Raw genomic sequence first — 26,898 nt, 5'->3', positions numbered from 1 at the left:
ATCGGCTCCTGCTGCCTTGTTGTTCTTCATTCGGGTCACTGATACTTGGACCTCATTCTGACTTAGAAGTAAACATTCTATAACATCATCATTGATTGGTTCTGCTGTATCCTCTTTGCCGCCAACTTCAGACACTAGCAGTTGGGTAAAATGTTCTTTCCATATCCTCAGCAAGTTATATGTGTCAGTTACCAGATTTCCTTCTTTGTCTCTGCAGGAGGATGTGCCTGCACCAAAGCCATCGGTTTGATGTTTAATTCTTTGGTAGAATTTCCGAACTTCATTCTGACTCCTGTACATCTCAATTCGCTCACACTCACCTCTTTCCATTTCCTTATTCTTTCTGCGGAATAGACGTTTCTCCTCTCTCCTTTTCTCCCGATACCTTTCCTTCATCTGGCGCGTTGCTACTGATTGCAGGGTTGTTCTTTCTGCCGCATTCTTGGCTTCAGTAGCATCTCGACACTCTTGGTCGTACCACGGGTTTCTTGGAGGAGACTTCCGGTACCCAAATATGGATTTCGCGGCATTTTCCATGGAGTGGGCAATAGTTTGCCACTGCGCCATTATATCATCGGAACAAGGAGTGCTTTCTTCAAGCAGTTGGGTCAGTCGGGTGGAGTATGCCACTGCCATTTGTTGTGTTTGCAGCTTTTCAATGTCCAGCTTCCGTGCAGTGTCAGATCGTACTTTCCTCGCCATGTTCGAACAGGTGCGAACGTTTGCTGCAACAATGTAATGATCCGAATCAATATTCGCTCCACGGATTGATCGTACATATAACACGCTGGATGAATGCCTTCCATCTATCACAACGTGATCAATTTGGTTTCTCGTGTTTTGATCGGGTGACAACCATGTGGCTTTGCGAATATTTTTATGTTGAAATCTGGTGACACTAACTACCATGTTTTCAGCCTTTACCCATTACTGGACGTTATCTCGTGGAGGCTAAATTTTCCGACTGTTTGACCAAAAATGTCTTCCTTCCCTATCTTCGCATTAAAATCTCCCAGAACGATTTTTATATCATGGGCGGGGCAGCGGTCATATTCTCTCTCTAGGCGCTCGTAGAAAATATCCTTGGTCGTCTTTGTCTTCCGTCGGAGCATGGGCACAAATAAGGCTGATGTTGAAGAATTTGGCTTTCATGCGGATTGTGGCTAGCCTCTCATCCACCGGAATAAATCTGGAGACAAGGTGTTTCAGTATCCGACTAACCACAAATTCACAGCCAAATTCATGCCTCCTGTTATGGCAGCTATAGTTTAGTTCGTCACCGTTTGATGTTGTAGTGACGCCATACCCAGTCCATCGCACTTCCTGTAAGGCGGTAATATCTGCCTTGTACTTCTCTAATACATTCGCCAGCGCGTATACTGCACCTTCTCTATAAAGCGTGCGGTCATTGCAGCCAGATCCGCAAATCATGGTCCTTTTTCGTTTGCGTGCGTCGTCAACGTTGGGGGGTCCGATTTTATACCCTCCACCATAAGATGGGGGGTATACTAATTTCATCATTCTGTGTGTAACTACTCGAAATATTCGTCTGAGACCCCATAAAGTATATTCTTGATCGTCGCGACATTTTATGTCGATCTAGCCATGTCCGTCCGTCTGTCCGTCTGTCTGTCTAAAGCACGCTAACTTCCGAAAGAGTAAAGCCAGCCGCTTGAAATTTTGCACAAATACTTCTTATTAGTGTAGGTCGGTTGGGATTGTAAATGGGCCATATCGGTCCATGTTTTGATATAGCTGCCATATAAACCGATCTTGGGTCTTGAATTCTTGAGCCTCTAGAGGGCGCAATTCTTATCCGCTTGGAATGAAATTTTGCACGACATGTTTTGTTATGATATCCAACAACTGTGCCAAGTATGATTCAAATCGGTTCATAACCTGATATAGCTGTCATATAAACAGATCTGGCTGACATTTTACACAGGTCTCCAACATAGTATTTAATTGTGGTACAAACCAGACCATATCTTGATATCGCTCTAATAGCAGAGCAAATCTTTTCTTATATCCTTTTTTGCCTAAGAAGAGATGTCGGGAAAAGAACTCGACAAATGCGATCCATTGTGGAGGGTATATAAGATTGGGCCCGGCCGAACTTAGCACGCTTTTACTTGTTACTATTCCCTTGTTTCTCATAAAAGTTCTCATAGGTTTCCGGGGGCGGGTTACTGGCCCAGCGCCCCAACCGCATGGATTTTGTGGGATTGCACATGTATCCCTCGTTGGGGCGAGCCGCTTGCTACAAGACCCGACGCTCGCCGCCAGCCGCCCCTAGCCTGGGAACAAACGCTGATGTTGGCCATTGGTTATTTGCAGGCACCAATAATTCGCCTTGTCATCCCGAACAATATTCTGAGTATTTTGATAAAGTTCCCAAATAAGGGTCGATTTCAAAATAGCGATTTTTACACCGAGTTTAGTGAGGGCGGAATGTTTTATACATGAATGGTGTCATCAGAATAAGGTCAGCGTAATAGAAAACCGTCCGTAAAAACCAAGGCACCAGGAGCCGATGGGTTACCAACTGATCTATCTAAGGCGACAGCGTTCTTTTGTAGAGGGACTCGAATCTTCTACTCCAGAACTTACCTATAGAACTTATATGAACAAACCCTAAAATTTTGGAACCTTTGTTGGTTATTGTACGATAATAACATTCCACTTGTTATCCACTAAGATGTGTTACGAATGTGGGGTCACATGATTTTATTAAAAAATATCTGTGTTTTAATTTATCTTTCAAATTTTCCTAATTAGTGTCAAGCATAGAACTTACCATAAGATTCGTCTAATTTTATACTCACTACTTTGCTATAATAAATGAAACTACATTTAAAAAAAAAACATGGGAAGTTATTTGACTATTTTTGTCAATTGTATTTGCTTTTATTTCTTTGGTAAATTTGTGCTAACTCTAAAATAAATTCAATACATTTAAGGTCTTAATATGTGCTATTAGAGATAAATTCATTAATAATACTAGCAATAATTAGAATAAAAAAAATATTAAAAATAACAATTTGTATCCTGTATATTATTTGTACCCATTGATGATACGGATTTGGACAAGGTATCGGTTGATGTGGTACGCTTCTCCAAAAAACTGAAGGTGTACCAGCGTTCATGTCTGCCGAAGTTTTCTCCATCATTAAGTGAAGTGGGTAGGGTTCTGAAATGAAAAGATGATGATGATTAAGGAAATTCAATATACACCAATATCCAGATATTGGTATTGATTGATATTGGTTTCCCTTATATCATACCTGTTTAGAGTTTCTGGCAACAACAGACATAAACCTGCACCCAGTAATGAGATCAAACCCAATATAATCTCTGGCAAGGGGGGAAACAATTGACGTGTATGTAGAATATACGAACTGAAAAAGGTAAAGGCATAGCCCATGACATGCACAGCAGCCACTCCTTGTCCTCTGACACAAGTGGGTATCAATTCGGTGGCATACTGAGCTCCTGAGTTATAGGCCACTGTAACACCAAATCGTCCGATCACAGACAAAGTTACCACCAATGTTACACCTGTGAATGAGAATGGCAGGGTTAAAAATGTAAGCCAAATGAGTAACAGCGTAGCTCCTCAGCTAATCGTAACCAAATATGCCATAAACATTGCAATTGCTCCAACTGAATGACAAACTTTGTATATGTATATCCTTATTGTGGAGAATATTAAAAATCTTAGCCAATTTTTTTTTTCTTCTTCCTTTTGTGTTCACTTACTTTGACCAATTGAACCTTCCGCTTTGCAAAAGAGTAACGCTCCCGTTGTCGATATGAATATACCGCTCAGTAGCAAAGACATTGATGCCATGGCTTTACGACCGATACGATCTTGCAGAGCAATTAGAAGCAAACAGGCTGGCAAGATAGTTGTGGCACTCAATGAAAACATGACAAATGGGGAAATGCCAAGACCTTGCACATTTCGTGAGACAGCATCATAGCAAAGGGTGATAACCATTCTGCGCAGGGTGAGGTAGCCGAGTTAGAGCCGCCATTGGAAGATCATAGTCATCATCAGCCACATCACGTTGCACATGGACATAATTGAACATTAATAACAGCTCATTAATGTTGAACAATTTTTTGCCTAAATGCTGCATGCAGCGTATATGCGCATGCGCACGAACATTTACTTACGATTTGAAAAATAATATCAAAGTATTACGCCTTAGACGCGGTGTGGCAAACAGGCCCAACAGATTCGGTTCCACTTTGGTGTTGGCCTCTTGCTGCTGCTGGCTGTGGCTGCGCTTGCACTCCTCAATGAATTCGTGGTAAATGTTCTCATCCACAACTTTGCCATTTATTTTGGCCACACGTTTCAAACAGTCAACAGCATGTTCGTATTTCTGTTTCGATATCAGCCATTGAACGCTTTCGGGCACAATGAAATAGAATAGTGGCACCATAATAAAGGGTATGGAGGTTGCGATCAGGAAACCCCTCCACGATTGCATCCACACAGCAATCCAGGGTGCGGCCATGGAACCAATGCAATAGAAAAATCCAATGCAGATACTTAGGCCAATGGTGCGTAGGGAGGGGCGCAGATATTCCATAACTGTGTTGAGGGAAATTGATAGTCAATTACAACATTTGAGGAAATTTTAGTTAATTCTATTCAAAAATCAAAATAACGATTCTAAACTAAAACTAAGTGTAACAATCAGAAGAAAGAGAGTTGGACCTATTACTAAGCGTGTGTATTAGAGCTGGCAAAATATCGATGGCACTATCGATACTATCGATTTTCTATTTTTTCTCTGAAGATCGATTATTGTTTGTTTCCTATCCATACTAGGGAAAAGTTAATTTTTTACAAAATTTAATAAAAAATATGCGATCCGATACTGAACATATCATATAAGATACATTGCTCCTATAGAGGGCGCAGTTTTCATCCGATTGAGCTAACATTTGAACAATGATTTCTCTCATGACTTCCAACTGTCTATATTGAATTTGGGTTTTTCGGTCTGTCCGAAAATCGGTCTGGTTTCTATATAAATCGATATCCTGATATGTACTTCTCATTTTCTTTTGAAATATAGTTTATGGGGAAAAAACAATAGTATCGAAACTATCGATGTTTATTGTTAAGAATGTAGAAAATGCCAGCTCTAGTATGTATCGGCTCAGAATCAGTTCCTGACTCGATCACGCTATATCCGACCGCTAATTTCTAATAAAAATTTCCCACTTTTCATTCAATCATTTTTCAGCATCGTTTTTACTCAGCTATAAAACTTATTGTAATTAAAAGAACTCGGCCCAGATTTAGGTTAAGCTCCCATATAAATGAGCCCCTTGATCAGAATAAGAGACGAAATATGAAAATTAACTGCAAAAACCACTAACTTCTTTTCACTCTATTAGTTCGCCAGTTCATCGAAATCACCTGATTTTATAAAGGAAAAACAGCTGATTTTGATGACATCAAGTAAAAAGGCCGCGCGCAACTTTGGATATCCACCACTTCGGGCATATATGTAAACCACATTTTGTCATAATTCGGTAAAAAATGCATTTTTTATGCACCCATAGCAGTTATATCGAAATGTGATTCGATTTGGTCCAAATTCGGCACGGACATTGAGTGGTCTAATAAATACAAATCACTGTTCAATACAGGTTTTGGCAGCTATATCCAAATAGAAACCGATCTGAACCATAAAGGACATGGATGTCGAAAAGCCTAACAAAAGTATAACTGCGTCAAATTTCAGCCAAGTCGAATAATAAATGTTTCTTTTATGGGGCCAAGACCTTAAATCGAGAGATCGAACTATATGGCAACTATATCCAAATCTGAACCGATATGAGCTGTCTTCTATTTTGACCTCCAAAAACTGTGCCTAGTACGGTCTTAATCGGTCAAGTACCTGATATAGCTCCCATATAAACCGATCTCCCGATTTGACTTCTTGAGCCCTTGGAGGAATCTATTTTCATCCGATTTGGCTGAAATTTTGCACATAGTATTCTGTTATGACTCCTCACATCGGAGCCGAGTACGGTTCAAATCGGTAAATAACCTGATATAGCTTCCATATTAACCGATCACCCGATTTGACTTACTTGATTTGACCCAGGAAGCTGCAATTTTCGCCCGATTTAGTCCATGGTGTTCTGTTTTGATTTCCAACAACGGTGCTAAGTACAATTCAAATCAGCTCCCATATAAACCGATCTCCCGATTTGACTTCTTGAGCCCTTACAAGCCGCGATTTGTATCCGATTTGGCTGAAATTTTACATACAGTGTTCTGTTATGACTCTCAACAACTGCGCCAAGAACGGCTCAATTCGGTCAATAACTAGATATAACTCCAATATTTTAGCAGAACCCATGGTGGTGGGTTCTCAGAATCGGCCCGCCGAACTGCACGCTTTTACTTGTTGTACCCTCCACCATAGGATGGAGGCATACTAATTCGTCATTCCGTTTTAACTCCTCGATTCGTCTAAAAACTCATAAATAATATATATTTTTGATCGTCATGATATTTTTAGTCGATCTAGCCATATCCGTCCGTCCGTCCGTCTGTCTGTCTTTCGAAGGAGTAAAGCTAGCCGCTTGAAATTTTGCACAAATACTTCTTATTAGTTTAGTTCAGTTGGGATTGTAAATGGGCCAAATCGGTCCATGTTTTGATATAGCTGCCATATAAACCGATCTGGGATTTTGACTACTTGATCCACTAGTGGACGCAATTCTTATTCAATTTGGTTAAAATTTTGCAAGAGGTGTTTTGTTATGACTTCCAACAACTGTGTCAAATATTATTCAAATCGGCCTATAACCTGATAGAGCTGCCATACAAACCGATCTTGGGTCTTGAACCTCTAGAGGGCGTAATTATTATCCGATTTGGCCGAAATTTTGTATAACGGCTTCTCCCATGACCTTCAATATACGTGTCAAATATGATCTAAATCAATCTTCAGCCTGATGTAGCTCCTCTATAAAGCGATCTTCCTATTTTATTTCTTGAGCCCCTAAAAGGCCCAATTCTTATTCGATTTGACTGAAGTTTTACACATAGACTTTTACTGTGGTCTCCAACACTCAATTCAATTATGGTCCGAATCGAACCTTTGTTTGCCTAAAAAGAGATACCTGGAAAGAACTCGACAAATGCGATCCATGGTGGAAGGTATATAAGATTTGTTTTTATACCCTCCACCATAGGACGAGGGTATACTAATTTCATCACTCTGTTTGTAACACCGTGAAATATGCGTCTAAGACCCCATAAAGTATATATATTCTTGATCGTCTTGTTATCTTAAGTCGATCTAGCCATGTCCGTCCGTCCGTCTGGTTATTGAAAGCACGCTAACTTTCGAAGGAGTAAAGCTGCTTGAAATTTTGCACAACTACTTTTTATTAGTGTAGGTCGGTTGGTACTGTAATTGGGACAAATCAGTCCATGTTTTGTTTGGGACAAATCAGTCCATGTCTCGAGCCTATAGAGGGCGCAATTCTCATCCGATTTAACTGAAATTTTGCACAGGGTGTTTTGGTATCACTTTCAACAACTGTGTTTTGTATGATTCAAATCGATTCATAATCTGATATAGCTGCCATATAAACCGATCTGGGATCTTGACTTCTTGAGCCTCTAGAGGGCGCAATTCTCTTCCGATTTGGCTGAAATTTTGCACGAGTTTTTTGTTATGACTTCCAATAACTGCGCTAAGTATGGCTCAAATTGGGTACATAACCTGATATGGCTGCCATATAAACCGATCTGGGATCCTGACTTCTTGAGCCTCTAGAGGGCGCAATTCTCATCCGATTTGTACAACGGCTTCTCTCATTACCTTCAATATACGTATCTAATATGGTCTGAATCGCTCAATAGCTTGATACAGCTCCCATATAAACCGATTTCCCATTTTTGGTTCTTGAGCCCCTACAAGGCGCAGTTCTTATCCGAATAAACTGAAGTATTACGAAATGACTTCTACAATGATCAGCATTCATTTATGGTCCGATTGGGACTATAACTTGATATAGCTCCAATAGCATAACAGTTCTTATTCAATATTCCTTGTTTGCCTAAAAAGAGATACCGCTCATAGAACTCGGCAAATGCGTTCCATGGTGAAGGGTATATAAGATTTGGCCCGGCCGATCTTAGCACGCTCTTACTTATTTTATTATAACTTAGCGTTCTCTAAATAAGAAAAAAAAAATACGAAAAGAATGAGTTACCCGAAAAAAAACATTTTTAAAGATATATTTTATTACAGATTTCCACATCACAAGTTGATACGGCTGGGTCAGAAAGGGTAATATTTTTGCTTTGTTGCTGAGAATGTGAACATTGAACTGTTTAAAATACAGTAAACCACACTTGGTTAGATGGCCAATGCTAATATTTTTGCATTAATTACTTCTTCATTTCTATCTGTAAACTACGTTTCACATGGCAGATCTTCAAAAAAAATATCAACACTATTTAAATCTATTTTCTAGCTATCGATGTGATAATTTATTGCAAAATTTAAAATATGTATAACCTTGTAGCGAAAGTGAAATGATACTTAATTAGTACACCATTTCCATACCATAATAGCATCATTAAGCGATATTGCTTAAAGATATAGCAAAACTATCAGGGAAACTCTCAGAACTTCGTCTGATGAAGCGATTATTTGAAGAACAACAACTTAATACTACACAAACACCATGACGTTCGTCAACAAAACTGTGAGGATTAAATGATAACATATGTATGTTCAAAACATATGCACCTCTATTTGATCAATAGTCTATTTAATTACTGTTTAGCAATATTTGGTTAAATAACTATGTTATTAGCAACGACTAAATGGTTCACAATATATTCACTTACCCAAAATGTACATCATCACAAAATTACTATCCGTGGCCAAGCCCGATATAAATCTAAATATTGAGAAACTTATCAAGTCGGTGCCAAAAATAGTCAAAATATTTCCCAACATGGCAACCAAATTTGCAGCTATTAAAATAGGTAGGCGACCTGTAATTCACAAAATAAAATGGATTATTAGATAACATCTTCATTAAGTATTTACATTGCACTGCACTTAGACTTACCCACCATATCCGCTAAGACTCCAAAAACTAAACTTCCTACCACCGATCCCACAAAGAACATACTCTGACCCAAAGATAGCTTCCAGCCATCATTGCATATCCAATTCAGTTCACTAGTAAAACTCTTGTATCCCATATACAAGTCATAATGGAATTTATTGCAAGTGCTGGTTGGATCGTTGCGATTTGCCAGGCAGGATGATTCCATTGATAGTGGTGTAGAAGTGGCAGATACATCAAGAGCAGCTAAGTCATTTGCACACCTAGGGAGGGAGCAGATCAAAAAATTTAATGTCTGAAATTAATTTTTAAGTCACTTAGCAGACTCTTCGCGGCTATAAGCACCACATAAAACAATAATATTCATCATATTTGAAAATACTCAATCCGCACCCTCTTCATTTATTGGTTTGCCCAAAAAGTAATTGCGGATTTTTTAAAAGAAAGTAAATGCATTTTTAATAAATCTTAGAATGAACTTTAATCAAATATAAAGGGTGATTTTTTTGAGGTTAGGATTTTCATGCATTAGTATTTGACAGATCACGTGGGATTTCAGACATGGTGTCAAAGAGAAAGATGCTCAGTATGCTTTGACATTTCATCATGAATAGACTTACTAACGAGCAACGCTTGCAAATCATTGAATTTTATTACCAAAATCAGTGTTCGGTTCGAAATGTGTTCATTCACCGTTCAGCGATGAGGCTCATTTCTGGTTGAATGGCTACGTAAATAAGCAAAATTGCCGCATTTGGAGTGAAGAGCAACCAGAAGCCGTTCAAGAACTGCCCATGCATCCCGAAAAATGCACTGTTTGGTGTGGTTTGTACGCTGGTGGAATCATTGGACCGTATTTTTTCAAAGATGCTGTTGGACGCAACGTTACGGTGAATGAACACATTTCGAACCGAACACTGATTTTGGTAATAAAATTCAATGATTTGCAAGCGTTGCTCGTTAGTAAGTCTATTCATGATGAAATGTCAAAGCATACTGAGCATCTTTCTCTTTGACACCATGTCTGAAATCCCACGTGATCTGTCAAATACTAATGCATGAAAATCCTAACCTCAAAAAAATCACCCTTTACTTTTTTTACACTTTTTTTCTAAAGCAAGCTAAAAGTAACAGCTGATAACTGACAGAAAAAATGCAATTACAGAGTCACAAGCTGTGAAAAAATTTGTCAACGCCGACTATATGAAAAATGCGCAATTACTTTTTGGGCAACGCAATATAAACAAAGATGGAGGAACATCAGGGAAATTTTGATAATTTTCCCACGAAGAGAGCGGAGAAATACTGTTACTTCTCCTTGACACATTTCTCCCACTCTGTCCTCTATCTTTAATCCATCCGTGTAACATGATCTTCCAGATGCCCCGCCCTCGACCGCAAGTGTCGTATAAGGTATCCGATCGGAAACCTCTTCTCTTCCCTCCAGCTTACTTATCGTCGCCTCGATTACACCGCGATGGTATAAGATGCTCCCATTGCCTTAAGTCTCATAGCCGCAGTGGCTGCCTCACACTTAATCTGTATGTCAATGAGTCGAATATCTAGAATAGTATCCAGTGCCCTAGTGGGCGGGGTCGTCATCGCTTCGCCTTTGCCAAGACAACATGTTCTTGTATTATCTTTACGTTGCACTTTTTCTCCATAGCAGTCCACCAAACTACTGAGACATAAGTAAGTATTGTTCTAATCACGCTACTGTAGAGCCAGTGGACAATCCTCGGATTCAGGCCCCATCTACGTAGGGCCCAACATATCTGAGCCTTCTCTGTACGCTCCGGAATGTGACACTTCCAATTCATTTTCCTGTTCAAGATCACACCTATGTATTTGACCTTGTCAGATATCGAAAATGAGAATGGTTCAAATCAATCCATAACCTGATATTACTGACATATAAACCGATCTTGGATCTTGACTTCTTGAGCCAATAGAGCGCGCAATTCTCATGCGATTTAGCTGAAATTTTGTACAACGGCTTCTCTCATGACCTTCACCATACGTGTTTAATATGGTCCGAATCGATCAATAGCTTGATACAGCTCCCATATAAACCGATCTCCCGATTTTGCTTCTTGAGCCCCTACAAGGCGCAATTCGTATCCGAATGAACTGAAATATTACACAATGACTTTTACAATATTCAGCATTCATTTATCGTTCAAATCGGACTTTAACATGATATAACTCCAATAGCATAACAGTTTTTATTCAATATTGTCTGTTTGCCTAAAAAGAGATACCGCGCATAGAATTCGACAAATGCGATCCATGGTGGAGGGTATATAAGATACGGCCCGGCCGATCTAAGCACGCTCTTACTTGTTTTTTCATTATGCAGATATTTGATTTCTTCGGATGAGTGTTGATCAACTTTTAAATACAAAAGAATTTAGCGAGAAGTGCGTTTTATACATATAATCCTCTAAAAAAACCCAAATGACTCGATATTTCATATCAAATTAATTTTTTTTAAATTATTTGTATACTTATTGTAGTCCTGTGTGCATTTATTTACAATGTTCGCCTATTTGAATAATGTCGAGTGTGCGAGTTGCCCCCTTCACTTCATAATAAGTCAAACCAAGTCAATAACCCTTTAATATATGTACATCACAATATGAACAAACACTCACCAATACTTGGGCACAAAACTGATTATCGTCTGCGAGTAATAATGCACGGCTGAAAGCAGATTGATGACGCAGAACAATAACAACATGATTGCCTGCAAACGATGACGATCGCCGCATTTTTCGAGTATCTTATCAAGTTCTAACATGTTGTCGATTGAATGGGATGGTTGCTTCTCATTCGTACTCGGCTTTTACTGGGTCATTGGCTGCCGGTAGTGCGATGTGATGTCACTATCAATGAGCAACGCGCACTGCACTCTCTCAGTCAACTGCTGACAAATTAGACGTCACACGTTTTTGCCTCGGCAGACTGGCCGCTATCACTGCGAAGCGAATTTTCGTTTGTTTATAATTCAATAGCAGGAACTTTTGTTTTTGTTCGGCTTTTGTTTTTGTAGTCTTTAATTTATCTATGCATGAGTTTTGCAATGATTTGTGATTTTTTTTGCTTTACCGTTGTTAATTTTATTTTTGTTTATATTCTTTCGTTTTTTTCTAGCACATCTGGGGTTGCAGTTCACTTACTAGGTATTATTTAGTTAATTATATTTGTTCATCAAAAATCATGAAATCATGTGAGCCTTTAAATGCAGGCTAGTAGATATGGATGCACATACATATGAGAAGATATGAAGCAATGTGTTTAAATAATGTAGGCGTTAATAATAATTGCGAAAATTGTTATACGTAGACTTATATTAAATTTGTGCATTTAATTTAGACAATATGCGGAAAGGTTTTTGCTGCCAAGATGTAATTTTGAATAATTTTTAATGGAGATCTATCATTTTTGGGGAACCACAATGTGAGTGACACCCTTCGATATTTAACAGTGAATTTTTGAACTTTTTAGTTTGTTAAGTCCCGTTAGCGCAGTTTGGAATTGCCAAATGTGGCAACTCTGAAAGTTGTGCACATTGTGTGATGCGTACAAATCATTTAATATGAAAAATGGATTTTGTAAAAAAAATTTAATTCTTTCGAATGAAGCGAGCTCCTATTTCATTGAGCATGTAGACACATTGCTATCAAAAATAAGTCCGAAATATTTGAGAATACAAGCCGTTAGAGACCGCTTTATTTGTATTTGACATATGTACATAGGAGTAGTCATGAGGGTACTGAAAGTGACAGGTTTTATGCAAAGCGTATGTCGTGTAATTGTACCTTTAGGAAATCGTCAAACATAGACCAAAAGTCAAATTTTCAAAATGACAAATTGCTGAAGTGAGTGATTTGTGTGAGTACTTTAACAAGTAACTTTGGATACCTACCGTCTCAGGTAGGTATCCAAACCACCTTTCAACATAATCCGCTGAAAAATTTATAATTTATGCCCCCATAGCAGCTAAATCGAAATATGACCCAATTGGACCAAATTAGCAATATTCGAAAATAGGCCGATCTGAACCATATACGGACGTCGAAAAGCCTAACATAAGGCACTGTGTAAAATTTCAGAGAAATCGGATTATAAATGCACCTTTTATGGGACCAGGTCTTTAAATTGAGAGATAGGTCTAGCTTTATTCAAATCTGAACCGATCTGGGCCAAATCGAAGAAGGATTTCGAAACAACTATTGTTCCAAATTTCAGCGAAGTCGGATTATAAATACGCTTTTAATTGGCCCAAGACCTTAAATAAAGTGATCGGTCCATATGGCAGCTGTACTCAAATCTGGACCGATCTGGGCCAAATTGAAGGAAGATGTCGAAGAGCCTAACACAACTCACTGTGCCAAATTTCAACGAATTCGGACAATAAATGCGTCTTTCATGGGCTTAATACCTTAAATCGAGAAATAGGTCTATATGACAGTTATATTCAAATCTGGACCGATCTGGTCCAAATCAAAAAAAGGATGTCGAAAGGCCTGACACAACTCACTGTCCCAAATTTGGCGAAATCGGACAATAAATTCGCCTTTTTCGGGCCCAAGGCCTTAAACCAAGAGTTCGGTCTATATGGCAGCTATATTCAAATCTGAACCGATCTGGGCCAAATTGAAAGAAGATGTCGAAGAGCCTAACACAACTCACTGTGCCAAATTTCAACGACATCAAAAAATAAATGCGCACATCGGACAACAAATGCCCTTTTTACGGGCCCAAAACTACAAATCGAGAGATCGGTCTATATGGCAGCTATATCTAAATCTGGACCGATGTGGTCCAAATTAAAAAAAGGTGTAGAGGGACCTAACGCAACTCATTGTCCCAAATTTCAGCGACATCAAAAAATAAATGCGCACTTTATGGCCCCAAAACGAAAGATCGGTCTATATGACAGCTATATCCAAATCTGAACCGATCTGGTCCAAATTAAAGAAGGACGCCGAAGAGCCTAACGCAAATCATTGTCCCAAATTTCAGCAAAATCGAATAATGAATGTGTCTTTTATGGGCCTAAGACCTTAAATCGGTGGATCGGTCTATATGGGTCCTAAATAGACCGATATAGCTCATATTCGAACTTAACCTGCCTATGGATAAAAAAAATAATCTGTGTAAAGTTTCAGCTCTATATCTTCGTCGACATCAGAAAATAAATGCGCCGTTTATGAGTCCAAAACCATAAATCGAAAGATCGGTCTATATAACAGCTATATCCAAATCTACACCAATCGAGGCCAAATTGAAGAAGCATATCGTGTATCCTAGCACAACCCACTGTCCCAAATTTCGGCGACATTAGAAAATAAGTGCGTCTTTTATGGGCCCGACAGCTTAAATCGAGAGATCAGTATATACGGCAGCTATATTCAAATCTGGAACTATCCGAGCTAAATTGTAGAAGGGTGTCGAAGGGACTAACGCAACTCACTGTCCCAAATTTCAGCAAAATCGGATAATAAATGTGACTTTTATGGGCTTAAGACCTTAAATCGGAGGATCATATTCGAACTTAACCTTCGGATGTACAAATAGAGGATCCGGTGCAAAGTTTCAGCTCAATATCTCTATTTTTATATCCACCACCATAGGATGGGGGTATACTAATCTGGTAATTCCGTTTGTAGCGCCTTGAAATATTCGTCTAAGACCCCCTAAAAAGAATGCATATTCTTGATCGTCTCGTCGCTCTGAATCGATCTAGCCATGTCCTTCGGTCTGTCGAAATCATGAAAGCGTTCGAAAGCATAAAGCTAACCGTTTTTTATTTTGCACACATATATAATATTGATGTAGGTCATTGGGGATTGCAAAGGGGCCATATCGGTTCAGATTTAGATATAGCTCCCATATAAACTGATCTCCCGATTTGACTTCTTGAGCCCCTGGAAGCCTCAATCTTTGTCTGATTCGGGAGGTCGGGTTATATGGAAGCTATCTCAGGTTATAAACCTATTTCAACCGTACTCACAGTTATTGGAAGTCGTAACAGAACACTTTATGTAAAATTTTAGCCAAATCGGACAATAAATGCGGCTTATAATGGCTCAAGAAATCAAATCGGGAGATCGGTTTCTGTGGGAGCCATATCAGGTTATAGACTAATTTGCACAGTACTTGACACAGTTATTGGAAGTCATAACAAAACACCTTATGCGAAATTTCAGCCAAATCGAATGAGAATTGCGCGCTCTATTGGCTCAAGAAGTCAAAATCCAAGATCGGTTTATATGACAGCTATACCAGATTATGAACCGATTTGAATCATACTTAGCACAGTTGTTGGAAGTGATACCAAAACACTACGTGCAAAATTTCAGTCAAATCGGACCAGAATTGCGCCCTCTAAAGGCTCAAGAAGTCAAGACCCAAGATCGGTTTATATGGCAGCTATATCAAAACATAGACCGATTTGAACCATACTTAGCGCAATTGTTGGAAGTGATACCAAAATACCACGTGCAAAATTTCAGTCAAATCGGACGAGATTGCGCCCTCTAGAGGCTCAAGAAGTCAAGACCCAAGATCGGTTTATATGGTAGCTATATCAAAACATAAAGCGATTTGGCCCATTGACAATCCCAACCGACATACACTAATAAGAAGTATTTTTGCAAAATTTCAAGAGGCTAGCTTTACACCTTCAAAAGCTTTACACCTGCTTTCGACAGACAGACGGACGGACATGACTAGATCGGCTTAAAATGATTTTCAAGAAGATATATACTTTATGGGGTCTCAGACGCATATTTCGAAGTGTTACAAACACAATGACGAAATTAGTATACCCCCATCTTACGGTGGAGAGCTCAATTTTGTTAAATCAAAATTGAGCTCCGTATTTTATTAGACAAAAACTCTTGGAATTCGGCGTAGATTAAGATTTTGACAAACGGCTGGTGTGTTTTTATGGTGCACACGAATTGACTCACAATAATGTGGACGGCTGCTCTTTCTTGAGCCTTATAGCTTCAATTTTGAGACATAATTTCAACTTTTATTATATCACCATTTAAGCCTAGTACTGACTTCCTTCGCAGCGAATGGCTATTAAACTATTGCGACATCTGACGGACTATATTCTTCACTCAAGCACAAGTCAAATAACAACAAAGATAACGGCATTAAAGCAGAGTTGATTCGTGCCCATTTCTAGAGCTTTTAATCACGTTTGCAATTTATTGAAGCGAAGGTTATACTGACGCAGCGACATGTCGCTTGTAATTTTCTCATAAAACTCGTTATCACTTCTACGGAATGTGTTTAGATTTTCTTCTTCATCACTTCTGTACAATGCGTTTTGTTCGGGCGAAAAGTCGAAACATATTGAATTTTGTTCTTTCCAAACTCATGCAAAACCACTTGCGGCAAAAGGGAATGTTATTATTTTTATTTCGGCCCATTTGAAATCAAAATATCGATATAAAGAGAAAAACAACAAACCTGTTTAACTTATGAATGATGATACGATGACCGGTAGATTAAATTGCAATGGACCAAAAATATTTTTTTTTCCAGGAAAGTGATTCCCCAAACAATATTAATACGTCTTTAAATTTGGCAAAAATATATTGACGCAGTGGCATATTTAAACATACTAATTTATTACACGTTAAGAAATATTGATTTGTTCATAAAATATTATTTAAAAAAATATATTCCACACTTTTAAAACACATTTTTCTTCTACTGGGCTGATTTTAATACCTCACGAACGTTTCTGCTTCTAAAAATCAAAACGCGTGGAATTCGCCACATTTTTCCTATTCTTTGAATGAATTTTATTTATAGGTCAACTGCTTGTTTCTCTTTCAAGACAAGCTCAATTTTCGGAGATTTTTTTTGCAAATGGAAAAGGATAGCCAGATATCACAACACACTCCAACCACTATGGGACGCGTTTCGTCATTTGGTTAGAATAACTCATCGGCCATAATAGGTGTGAAGGCTTCAAGAGCCGTACGTTTGTATGTTATACTTATACCTCTGTAATATAAAAAACCACATTAACCACACTCGACAACCGTGTCTGTTAGCTGTACTTTTCCCAATGTATGTGTTTTTGTATGATGGCAGATTTTTTGTCTACACAATCACACTATTCTCATGGCATACATACGATTCTGTGCATCTGTTGGAAGTTGTATTGATGGCTTCGAACGCTAGACAACGGCAACGGCTCTACCTGTTGGTCCGTGTGCCAGGTTCGAATGCCGGCAGGGCTCTGCCTAATTTCCTGGTCACACAGAGCAATAGCGAGCCGTTGCCGTTGTCTAGCGTTCGAAGCCATCAATACAACTTGCAATAGATGAAAAGGATCATGTGTATGCCACTGGAGTAGTGTAATTGTATAGACCAGAAATCTGCAATTACACAAAAACACATGCATTGGGAAAAGTACAGCTAACAGACAGATTTTCGAGCGTGGTTAATGTGGAATTTGTATCACAGAGGCTTTTTAGCAAAAAATTTGCTATAAGTACAACGTACGGTCCTTGAAGCCTTCACACCTAAATGGCCGATGAGTTATTCTAACCAAATGACGAAACGCATCCCATGGTGGTTGGTGTGTGTTGCGATCTTTGGCTTTCCTTTTCCATTTGCAAAGAAAATCTTCGATCATTGAGCTCGTCTCGAAAAAGAAACAAACAAAAGTTGTAAAATTAAATGATCTGCCATATGTATTTGCTGAAGAAGTCAATCTTAGGTCATGGCTTTTTGACTTGAACTATACTTGGCCGGGATATTGAAAGTCACAACAGACCCATTTGAAATCCAAACCGATTGGGAGATAGTTTAAATTTTGTCTTAAGCCTAGTACTGAGTTCGAATATCCGCCAAAACGTAATACAAACAAAACGCACTACAAATAAATAAAAAGGCGTTAAGTTCGGCCGGATCGAATTTTGGATACCCGCCACCTCGTGTATATATATATGTAAAAATCTTTTTTCATAATCAGGTGAAAAATGCGTAATTTGTGACCCATAGCAGCTATAGCGAAATATGGTCTAATAAGTACAAGTCATTGTTTAATTTTGTAGAACAATAAAGGCAATAAATGCGCCTTTTATGGGCCCAAAACCTTAAATCCAGAGATCAGTTCATATGGCAGCTATATCCAAATCTGGACCGATCTAGGCCAAATTGCAGAAAGATGGCGAGGGGCCTAACGCAAATCACTGCCACTAATTCAAATTCAAAAGCGGACAATAAACTCGTCTTTATGGGCCCCAGATCGGGGCCAAATTGAAAAAGGATTTCGACTGGCCTAACACAACTCACTATCCCAAATTTATTCAAAATCGGACAATAAATGCGCATTTTATGGGTCCATGACCTTAAATCGAGAAATCGGTCTATATGGCGGCTATATCCAAATTTGGACCGATCGGGGCCAAATTAAAGAAGGATGTCGACTGGCGTAACACAACTCCCTGTCCCAAATTGCAGCAATATCGGGTAATAAATGTGGCTTTTATTGGTCTAAGGCCATAAATCGGCGGATCGGTCTGTATGGGGGCTATATCAAGATATAGTCCGATATAGCCCATCTTTACTTAACGTGCTCATGGACAATAAAAGATTATGTGCAAGTTTCAGCTCAGTATCTTTATTTTTAAAGACTGTAGCGTGATTTCAGCAGACAGACGGACGGACAGTCGAACGGACTTGGCTAGATAGACTTAGATTTTTACGACGATCAAGAATATATATGCTTTATTTGGTCGGAGATGGCTATTTCGATGTGTTGCAAACGGAATGACAAAATGAATATACCCCAATCCTTCAGTGGTGGGTATAAAAATTGGTGACGAAATGATCAAAGTGACATTCCGCAGAAGTGCAAATGTAATTTCAATGTATTTAGGTGCTTATATTTTGCGTCGCTGTATAGTTTTTTTTATACCCTCCTTCATAGGATGGGGATATACTTATTTCGATATTCCGTTTGTATTCTTGATCGTCATGACATTTTTGACGATCTAGCCATGTCCCTCCGTTTGTCGAAAGCACGCCAACTTTCGAAGCAGTAAAGCTATTAGCTAGTAGTAAGTAAAGCTATCAGTGTAGGACGGTTAGGCTTGTAAATGGGCCAAATCGCCCCATGTTTTGATATAGCTGCTATGTAAACCGATCTTGGGTTTTGACTTCTTGAGCCTCTGAAAGACGCAACTTCTATCCGATCTGGCTGAAATTTTGCACGTAGTGTTTTGGTATCACTTTCAATTTTGTGCCAAGTACTGTCCAAATCGGTTTATAACCTGATATAGCTGCCATATAAACCGATCTCCCGATTAGACTTCTTGAGCTTCTAGAGATAGCAATTCTAATCCGATTTGGTTTGAAATTTTTAGGGTGATAATCTGATATAGCTGCCATGTAAACCGATCTCCCAATTTAACTTTTTGAGCCTCTGGGGGGCGCAATTATTACTCGATTTCCCAGATATTTTGGAGGTGGTGGTTTTTCTATGACTTCTAACAGCCATGGGTAGTAAGGTCCTTGTTGGTTAATAACTATATAGCACATATATATATATATATATATACATATATATATATATATATATATATATATATATATATATATATATATATATATATATATATATATATATATATATATATATATATATATATATATATATATATATATATATATATATATATATATATATATATATATATATATATATATATATATGTATATATATATATATACATATACATATACATATATATATATATATATATATTTAAAAAAGTCATTCATACAATTTGACAAATTCGATCCATGGTGGAGGGTATATAAGATTCAGCCCGGGCGAACTTAGCACGCTTTCATTTGTTTAGTGTTATTTTGTCCAATAGAATTGCGGCATTTTTCACAATCAATTCATACACAAAGTACTAGGCTTTAGACTAAAATTTCAATACATTACATATGGAAAAACACCGTCCAATAGTCAAGAGTATTAAAAAATATTTCGAAAATGACTTTCAAAAACAAAATTTTCTTAATCTGAAATATGGTTTAAATTCGATTTATTTTTATTGTATGAGATGCCAGTATAACACTAAATTCGATAACAGGTCATGTAATTTTTTTAAAACAATTATTTTTTAAAACTATTACGCAAACCAGGTATAATTGAGCAATGAACAATAAACAAACGCAAGTCATTTTTTTGCTAAGCGAATGCTTAAGCAGAAATAAAAATGGGTGTTTTTTGATAAATGATAAAAGTGATGTAAATACAACAGATATCATATAAAGATGCCATAACAAAGCACTTCATGCAAATATTAAGTAAAATCAGAACCGAATTGGCTCTTTAGAAGTGTGGTTAACTTAGGAGAAACAAACAACCGGCATATTTGGAACCCAAAAGTTAGGCCAAATCTGCCGAGAACATTAGAAAAACATATTCAGTGATGGTTATCCTCTCCTTAGGCTACACCGGTAGTTGAGTTAGTAGCCTGCACGGATTGTTAGTGCCGGGGTCCAGGGTTCGATTGGAACATGAGGGATGATGTGGCTTTAAAGATTAGGATAAGTCTAAAACCGGTATGGAAGGGCAAAAGTCGGGCGGTGCCGACTGTATTACCCTACACCTGCCCCATAAGTACAATGTGGGACCTGAATCCAATTCTAAACCAATTTTAATTGACCTTGGCGAGGAAATGTTCAAACTGTAAAAACTACGGTTGACAAATGACAACATTATGGCAAATTACCCAAAATCTGACGAACATATATAGGGGAGCTATATGTAATTCTGAACTGATTTCGAGCAAACTTCTCACATAATGGCGATATACATATACGACAGCTATATCTAAATCTGGGCCCATTTCTATGAAAGAAATCATAAGAAAATCCTTCGTGCGAAATTTCGACTGAATCGGTTAACAAATGAGCACTTTTTTGTAATATTTCTCAAAATAGGACGAACAGATATATGAGAGCTATACCTAAATCTGAACCGATTTCGAGTAAACTCGTCAGATACTGTGGCAGTTGTCGAGGATAGCGTTTTGCAAAATTTTGGTAAGATGGGTCAATAAATGCCTTAGCTGTGGCTCTAGAAGATGAAATCGCGCGATATATATAAGAGCTATATCTAAATCTGAACCAGTAATATTGAGAGTCACAAGAAAATCCCTCCTGCCAAATTTTGAGAAAATCGGTTAACAAAAGACCAGTAATATTGCATACTACTGCAAATCAGACGAACATATATATGGGAGCTATATCTAAATCTGAACCGATTTTGACCAAACTCTATGTATATTGTGGTAGTCGTCGAGGAAGGCGTTGTGCTATATTTTGGCAAGATTGGCCAATAAATGTGCTTGCAGTGGTTCTTGGAGTGGAAATCGGGCTATATATATATATATGAGGGCTATATCTAAATCTGAACCGATTTTCATTAAATTCACCATCAATGTCGAGAGTCAAGAGAAAATCGGTTCTACCAAATTTCAAGAGAATCGGTTATCAAATTACCATTTTATTGTATTATTACTGGAAATCGGACGAACATATATATGAAAGCTATATCTAAATCTGATCCGATTTCCATGAAATTCATCAGTAATGTTGAGACTCGTAAAAAAATCCTTCCTGCCAAATTTCGAGAGAATCGGTTAACAAATGACCATTTAATTGTATTATTACCGAAAATCGGACGAACATATATATGGGAGCTATATCCAGAACTGAATCGATTTTTTCCAATTTCAATAGGATTCGTCTCTAGGCCGAAAAACATGCCCCTACCCAATTTGAAGACGATCGGAGGAAAACTTCGAGTTGTACTTTGTACACAAATTAACATGGATAGACGGACAGACAGACAGACGGACGGAAAGACAGACAGACAGACGGACATAGCTAAATCGAATCAGAAACTGATTCTGAATCAATCGGGATACTTATCAATGTCTCTTCCTTTTGGTTGTTACAAATAAATTCACTAAGTTAGAATACCCTATACCACAGTAGTGGTGTAGGGTATAAATAGTGTGTTGGCAATCGGAGCAAACCATAGCTCTGATTTTATGGCCAAATGTCACCACCGATTGGTCAGTTCCTGCTCTAAATAGTGACCACGAATTGCAAAAAAAAATAAAACATAGATTGAAGTATCTTTACCAGTTTCACGGTAACATAAGAATTTTGGCAATTTTCGATTTTGAAAAAATGTGGGGTGGCCCCCTTCCCAAATAAAATCCTGGCTACGTCCCTGGCCCGCATATAAACCAGGCCTCCGATTTGACTTCTCTAGTCCTTAGGGGCCTCAATTTTCATCCGATTTGGCTGAACTTTAGAATAGGGACTTGTGTTATGACTTCCAGCATTCGTGCCATGACTTCCAGCATGATGCGGATCGGTCCATAAACATATATTGCCCCCGTATAAACCGACCCACGGTTTTGACATCATAGGTCCCTAGGAGCCACAATTTTCATCAGATTTGGCTGACATTTGGAACAAAGACCTGCGTTATGACTTCCAACATCCATTCCAAGTACAATCCTAGCCGGTCTATAAACTGTTATAGCCCCCATATAAACCGATCCCCGGATTTGACTTCTTGAGCCACTAGAAGCCTCAATTTTCATCCGATTTGTCTGAAATTTGACCCTTAAACCTATCTTATGACTTACCATATCAGTGCCTGAATCAATCAAAATGGTGATATAGATCCCCCTAAGTATCGATATCCCGATATGACTTCTTGAGACCATTGAAGCCTTAGTCAATTCCCGATTTGATTGCTACAAAATAATTCAAATACAAACTCAGTTAATGAGGGTAAATTTTAAGCGGAATTTATGGTGATGGGTACCCAAGATTTGGTCCGGCCGAACTTAGCACGTTTTTACTTGTAAGTGCTTTTTATACCCAGTCATCATAGGATGGGGGTAGACTTATTTCGGCATTCCGTTTGTAAAACCACGAAATATGCGTCTGAGACCCCATGAAGTATATATAATCTTGATCGTCATGTCATTTTAAGTCGATCTAGCCATGTCCGTCCGTCTGTCCGTCCGTCTGCCCGTCCGTCTGTCCGTCCGTCCGTCTGTCCGCCCGTCCGTCCGTCTGTCCGCCCGTCCGTCTGTCCGTTCGTCCGTCTGTCTGTCGACAGCACGCTAAATTTCGAAGGATTAAAGCTAGCCGCTTGAAATTTTGCACACATACTTTTTATTAGTGTAGGTCGGTTGGGATTTTAAAAGGGCCAAATCGGTCCACATTTTGATATAGCTGCCATATAAACCGATCTTGGGTTTTGACTTCTCGAGTCTCTAGAGGGCGCAATTCTCGTCCAATTTTACTGAAATTTTGCACGTGGTGTTTTGGTATCACTTCCAATAACTGCGCTAAATATGGTTCAAATCGGTCTATGTTTTGATATAGCTGCCACATAAACCGATATCGGGTCTTGACTTCTTGAGCCACTAGATGGCGCAATTCTCGTCAGTTTTGACTTCTTGAGTCTCTAGAGGGCGAAATTCTCGTTCGATTTTACTAAAATTTTGCACGTGGTGTTTTGGTATTACGTCCAATAACTGCGCTAAGTATGGTTCAAATCGGTCTATGTTTTGATATAGCTGCCATGTAAACCGATCTTGCGTCTTGACTTCTTGAGTCTCTAGAGGGCGCAATTCTCATCCGATTTCACTGAAATTTTGCACGAGGTGTTTTGGTATCATTTCCAACAACTGCGCTAAGTATGGTTCAAATCGGCCTATGTTTTGATTTAGCTGCCACATAAACCGATATCGGGTCTTAACTTCTTGAGCCTCTAGAGGGCGCTATTCTCATCCGTTTTGACTGTTTGAGTCTCTAGAGTGCGCAATTCTCGTTCGATTTTACTGAAATTTTGCACGAAGTGTTTTATTATGACTTCCAATAACTGCGCTAAGTATGGTTAAAATCGGTCTATGTTTGATATAGCTGCCATATTAACCGATATTGGGTCTTGACTCCTTGAGCCTCTAGAGGGCGCTATTCTCGTCCGTTTTGACTGAAATTTTGCACATGGTGTTTTGGTATCACTTCTAACAACTGCACTAAGTATGGTTCAAATCGGTCTATGTTTTGTTATAGCTGCCATAAAAACCGATCTTGGGTCTTGACTTCTTGAGCCTCTGGAGGGCGCAATTCTCTTCCGATTTTACTGAAATTTTGCACGTGGTGTTTTGATATCACTTCCAATAACTGTGTTAAGTATGGTTCAAATCGGTCTATATTTTGTTATAACTGCCATATAAACCGATCTTGGGTCTGACTTCTTGAGCCAATAGAGGGCGATATTCTCGTCCTATTTGACTGAAATTTTGCACATAGTGTTTTGGTATCGCTTCGATAACTGTGTTTTGTATGATTCAAATTGGTTCATTACGTGATATAGCTGCCATATAAACCGATCTGGGATCTTGACTTCTTGAGCCTCTAGAGGGCGCAATTCTCATTCGATTTGGCAGAAATTTTGTACAACGGCTTCTCTCACGACCTTCAACATACGTGTCTAATATGGTCTAAATCTATCAATAGCTTGATCCATCTCCCGATATTGCTTCTTGAACCCCTACAAGGCGCAATTTTTATCCGCATGAACTGAAATATTACACAATGACTTCTACAATGTTCAGCTTTTATTTATGATCCAAATCGGACTATAACTTGATATAGCTCCAATAGCATAACAGTTCTTATCCAATATTCTTTGTTTGCCTAAAAAGATTCCGATGCAGGGTATATAAGATCCGGCCCGGCCGAACTTAGCATGCTCTTACTCGTTTTTAATTTTATTTAACAAAATAATGGAAAATTTACGATTACAAGGTGCATGATAACGAAACTCCGCCTTTGTTCTATCACACGCACAAAGTAATTCATATGCGGCTGAACGGAAACGGAAACTAAAACGTGAAACCTAAGCAACTTTTAACTATCGCTCGAGATACAAACTTATTGTTGATACAATTTTCATATGCACTGTTTTTTTTTGTTTGTTTGAATTTCCAGAAATTTTCTAGAAAATAGAAATAGATACTCATCACAACTGTTTAGGAGCTGTTTAATTATTTTTATTGTAAAATTTCGGAATTGCTTGTTTTTTTTCATCAACTTATAACAATTATCACTCAACTATCACATAAACTTGGTTTATCTTTTCGTTTTCAATGAAAAATTTTAATTTTTTACATATTTCCGCATAAATATTTTCAACGGGTCCAGCAGCAAGCAATGTTGCGAATGCCACGATCTTTTACGGAATGATTCCATCTTTAACTCACAATATGCGATACAAATAAGCGAGCGACCATAAAGAATTGCCGTTCATCATTTGCTCAGCGAGGTGGTGGGTGGGTGGTGGGAAATGTATGAACTACGACAAAAAAAAATTTGTTTTGTCTTTCTTTTGCAAAAAAAAAAACACATATAAACAAAAACATATATGAAGTGTTTAATTTCTCTCGGTTTGTAAAATGGAAAAAAAAATAACCAATAACGTAAAAAACACTTGTATTTGTTCAACACAGAAAATATTCGTGCCACCGGAATCAAAGCAGACGTTGAAAAGATACTCTTGCCAACATTGGGGCCCTGCTAAGAAGAAGGGTGGCAAAGACCATTGATTGGCCAGGTTCATTCACTTTTGTTTTTATTTTCAATTTTAGTCCCGAACATTTCCAAAACAGCGCTACCGACGCCACCGCCACTGTCTATCTGTATTTGATTTGTTTCTTGATAGAGGGTCCGATCTCAACTGATTTCAGATTGTTGCCCTTTTCGGGTTTCTATTAGAAATGCCAAATCTCCAACACATTTGTCATGTGTGTTGGGGGATGACTTGAAATTAAACTTTTTTGTTGTGCATTTTTTTCTCCCTCTTTTTATTAAACACAGGTGAAATTTTTAGTCAATGATTTGTAGCTACCCAAACCCAATAAAAATATTTGCAAAACTAAAACAGCCACACGCGATTTTTATCGGCATTTTTTCCTACCTTATTTTTTTGTAGATATCAGCGAAGACAAAATGCAATAACCAGAATGCATGTTGCGGTAGTGTTTTCTTATCTACACCGTTTCCAAATGAAACAAATAAATAAACAAGTGATGTGGTTTCTTGGTAACGATTTTAACCAATTACAAGAGCATGAATGCCGGTGCCTGGCGGAAATAATTTTTTCGCAATAAGTCAATATGACCCTTAGGAAAGTATTTATCAGGGTTAGATTGTGTGAGATTATGCTGGCGGTCTTCAATTTGTTCCACACAGACATTTTAGTGGATCGCAATAACATGGAATACAGAATGCCAAGTAGTCGTTAACAATAAAATGTCTAACAATTTGATTGCCTTTGGACAAATGTTATATTCTGCAACCTTCGATGGCCCCGGAAGCCTAGTTAATAGCGTACTGGGATTACCAGTTCGGGGGTCTTGGGTTTGATGCCCACCAAAGGCCTAGTCTATCGCTACACTGGTATCACAATGGGACTAATAGTCTAAGTGATTCTGTTTAAAAAATAGACTTCCATATAACCATACCTTAATTTACCTATGTGCAACCTTTAGACAGTCTGCATTTTATAACCTCCATCATAGTTATATGTTCTACCAATCCAACAACCATTAAGCAGCCGTTGAGTGTAGCGGACGTGTTTTCATTTCGTTCCTCAAAGAAAAATATCCG

General features: G+C 38.3%; 1 protein-coding gene across 8 annotated transcripts; it reads right to left on the bottom strand.

Moving 5' to 3' along the window:
- Positions 1-2,874: 2,874 nt before the first annotated feature.
- On the bottom strand, positions 2,875-25,957 carry LOC106081493 (organic cation transporter protein). 8 transcript variants are annotated; one of them, XM_059363792.1, is made up of 8 exons: positions 25,738-25,957; positions 11,787-12,380; positions 9,133-9,395; positions 8,906-9,055; positions 4,180-4,603; positions 3,760-4,001; positions 3,285-3,558; positions 2,875-3,190 (listed from the first exon to the last, which is right to left on the bottom strand). In XM_059363792.1, the coding sequence occupies exons 2-8, from the start codon at positions 11,930-11,932 to the stop codon at positions 3,028-3,030; spliced, it is 1,662 nt and encodes a 553-aa protein (XP_059219775.1). In that variant the 5' UTR covers positions 11,933-12,380; positions 25,738-25,957; the 3' UTR covers positions 2,875-3,027. The 8 variants fall into 8 exon arrangements, with proteins under 8 accessions (XP_059219775.1, XP_059219777.1, XP_059219782.1 ...); XM_059363794.1 differs by having other exon boundaries at positions 11,787-12,310; XM_059363799.1 differs by lacking the exon at positions 25,738-25,957 and adding an exon at positions 25,494-25,656 and having other exon boundaries at positions 11,787-12,310.
- Positions 25,958-26,898: the final 941 nt, after the last annotated feature.

Source organism: Stomoxys calcitrans, chromosome 2, assembly GCF_963082655.1.
Source record: "Stomoxys calcitrans chromosome 2, idStoCalc2.1, whole genome shotgun sequence".
In the NCBI taxonomy this organism is placed as follows: domain Eukaryota; kingdom Metazoa; phylum Arthropoda; class Insecta; order Diptera; family Muscidae; genus Stomoxys; species Stomoxys calcitrans.
This window is presented reverse-complemented; position numbering and strand designations above follow the sequence as displayed.

Bases quoted from the DNA above. Each gene is read 5' to 3' on its own strand.
- LOC106081493 (XM_059363792.1), bottom strand. From the start codon at position 11,932: ATGTTAGAACTTGATAAGATACTCGAAAAATGCGGCGATCGTCATCGT. The intron at 9,396-11,786 runs GTGAGTGTTTGT...CTCCCTCCCTAG, and splicing joins AGTTTTGTGCCCAAGTATTG to GTGTGCAAATGACTTAGCTG. The intron at 4,002-4,179 runs GTAAGTAAATGT...CACCCTGCGCAG, and splicing joins TTGATATTATTTTTCAAATC to AATGGTTATCACCCTTTGCT.